Source organism: Sinocyclocheilus grahami, unplaced genomic scaffold (genome assembly GCF_001515645.1).
Source record: "Sinocyclocheilus grahami isolate Dianchi unplaced genomic scaffold, SAMN03320097.WGS_v1.1 scaffold96.1, whole genome shotgun sequence".
NCBI lineage: Eukaryota > Metazoa > Chordata > Actinopteri > Cypriniformes > Cyprinidae > Sinocyclocheilus > Sinocyclocheilus grahami.
In genome coordinates, this window is record NW_015505275.1 from 3,594,543 (window position 1) to 3,597,759 (window position 3,217).

The window sequence follows — 3,217 nt, forward strand, 5'->3', positions numbered from 1 at the left end:
ATTTGAGCACTTACCCTCTTCTGTTATAAGAGCTCTTACAATCCATAAAATGTTTCAGGGAATAAGTACACATGAATAAATAAACACACACATTTGTTTTTCTATCATGTTGGAGACTTCAACTTCTTGACTTCTATTGTTTTTATACTGAACTATTATACTGCATCTTCTAACCCTCATACAACACCTCACCGTTTTGTCTTTTCACATTAAGACATATCTGTTATGTTTATTAATGTTTTCCTCACAGGGAACTGCTGGCTGCTCCAAATGTTATAAATGAATTCTGGTTTTATTATCCTTGTGGGGATCACTTTTCAATAACAGTCCATTTTGGATTTTTATGTTCATAGTAGTGCTGTCTAATGTTTCATGCAAGAAAAGGACATAAGATTTATGTTTATAGGTCTAGCCAGAAAGTTATTACTACATTTTAAAGGGTTTGAAATAAGACTAATGTTGAGCTAAAGGATTTGATTCAGTTTGTTAATATTAGGATTTGGGCTGTAGTCAAGTTAAAAGGGATAGTCCACCAAAATGAAAATTTTATCATAATTTACTCACTGTCATGTTGTTCCAAATGTGAATGCCTTTTGAATGCAGAACACAAAACAAAATATTTTAAAGAATGTTGGTAACCAAACTTGGTTCCCATTGACTTTTTTTGTCCAAAGAAAGTCATACAGGTTTGGAAAGAGTAAATGATGAGATCATTTTCATTTTTGTGTGTACTATCCCTTTAACAGAATCAAATTTAATATGATTTTACAAAAAAATTTTAGTCCAAGATAACATGACACAGTGCAGACAAGTCTAGCTGAATAATGAACATCAAAATGTATCCTATTCATCTGTGTGTCATGATTTTTTTAATGTGTTACTCAGCAACTGTCAAAAATGGCATTACTGGCCTGCAGTAAAAACTGCCTCAAACACACACTGCAATTGATTGTAGGAGTTTGTACACAAGCAAATGCATTTTAGCCAAAAGCTGAGCATTACAAATTCCAGAAGACTGACTGAGCCCACGCATGCTCTCGCCTGACACATGCTACAACACCTGCACAGCATCATACACAACTGCACACTAATTCTACTTTAATACAAGTAAAAACATGCATGTATTCACATGTACGGCGGCAGACGGAAACAGAAAGTATGTCCACCGTATGTCACTCACCCTGCTGTAAGTGTATCGTTTCATTTGAGACATGCTGCTCCTGCGTCACCGTTGACAACAGTTCCTTGCCTTGCTTCAGCAACCAGCAAAGGCTTTTCAACCCCCCAACCCACTGTCTCTCTATCTCTCTGTCTGTCTTTCTCTATCTCCACCTAACTCTCATCACTCAAGCCTTTGTCCATACGATGAGTATCAGAGATGTGCGTTTTGGTCCAGCTCCAGCAGAGGCACAGACTGAACCCCAGAGGGGACACAGGGAGAGACACGAGAGGAGGTTCTACTGGATGTCTGAGCTCAGATGAACCCGCTAACATGTGAGATGTCAGAAGGATCCCAGCATTCGACTGAGTTGTAGTGAGATGTGTGTAAGTCTGTCTGACTGATCTGTGTTGGTAGGTGAGTGTATGAGAGCAGTGCAACTGCGCTAATGTCTGCGCTGCCTTCTGCAGGAGAGCAAAAGAGGCAGAACTGGGTCCTAAAGCCCTCCAACACTGAATAATCAGCAAAATTATATTAACATGTAAATGTATTTAACATGTAACTGTACTGAGTGATTAAAAAAAGAATAGAGGGTCATTTCTCCCAGTCTTCTCACATACACACTGTACAGGCCTAGAGATCAAATTGTTATAATTTACAGTGCAGCTCAGTACTGTTATTAACTAAAGATGAAATAGAAATTAATTAAAGCTAAATAAGAAAATCAGAGGGGGGGGGGGTCACATTTATAGAATGACTAAGGCTAAAATTTGATAAAAACTGAAAATATATAAAAATAACAGCTAATTTAAAATATTAATACATTCTAAAATAGTATATACTAAATAAGTGCAGCTATAGCTAAAATAGTAGTCAAAAGCAAATTAAAAAGACCATCAGCCCATAGTTACAAAATGTATTTATTAACACATATTGATTGCCACTTTATATTCTGACCCTTTAAGACATTAAATAAATAGCATTTTTGTTTATTACACAACTGAAACAGGTGACTGTGTTTTAATAATTTTTTAGCATTTCGATTTTATATTAAATAATTATTATCAAATTACATTAAATTATTGCTATATAGCTCTGAAATACTTGACTCTGATGACAAAATGGCAACATTCTGCTGTAAAATATTCTTGCATAACGACACTAAATTGTATAACTGACCATCACAACAGGCAGATATTCTCATATAATAGAATAATTTAAACTCAAATAAATATTTATGTCTATTTGTTTATGTGGTAAGTAACAATGATAACATACTTTATTATTGCAAAATAAACTCCTTCAGTGTGATACAAGAGAGTCCTGATTACACTGTTGGGATTTGTGATAATAACCAGCTGACAGTTCATTATCCTTTACATATTAATCACTGGATTACTAAAGGCCATGTACGGCTATGATCACTGATTTAACAGCTCTTTTTACTGTGGTACCCTGGGCAATTATTTTGTTGTTGAAAAACAACATTCACGCACAAATGTTCACATGCTTAGCATATAAGATGATGTTTAAGGCAGCAGGTCTCTTTAAGGCCGGCTCTCTATTCAGCCTCTCTGTTTCTCTCCAGGCCTATTTGAATGTGACGCAGCTTCCAATATAAAGCCGTACACAGAGAGTGAGTTCAGTGTTGGAGAAGTGCGCACAGCCTCGACAGACTGACAAACAAACACACATACACACTGACAGGATTAACACTCTTTATAAACTACAACTGCACTGAATCCCCGTGGGCTTATTTCTGTATTATGCATTCTGCACAGAAAGCAAATGCTGATGTTTGCAACACATTCACTGTTCACCGTTATACAGTACAGTTAGAAAGGACAGGTGCACAGCTGAAAACATTGTGCTTACAAAAACCAGTAACTGCAGTAACAGCAACTGTGGGTCAATCTGAGCAGACATTCAGACAATGCACAAATAAATCACAGAATGACAGCTGTTCTCCTCTGACTACTCTATAAAACAGTGGCTCTCATCTGTATCGGTAATACACAGTGTTACACTCTATCAGGCAAGGAATCAACAGGGCACGTT

The 3,217-nt window shown here is 36.6% G+C and overlaps 1 protein-coding gene across 3 annotated transcripts in view; it reads right to left on the bottom strand.

The window, feature by feature from the left end:
* LOC107587846 (dynactin subunit 1-like) overlaps nucleotides 1-1,606 on the bottom strand; it is a 26,093-nt gene extending 24,487 nt beyond the window's left edge. For all 3 annotated transcript variants that reach the window (XM_016275810.1, XM_016275809.1, XM_016275808.1), the window contains exon 1: nucleotides 1,181-1,606. In XM_016275810.1, coding sequence (XP_016131296.1) covers nucleotides 1,181-1,213 — 33 coding nt within the window. In that variant the 5' untranslated portion in view covers nucleotides 1,214-1,606. The remainder of the gene's footprint in view (nucleotides 1-1,180) is intronic.
* Nucleotides 1,607-3,217: the final 1,611 nt, after the last annotated feature.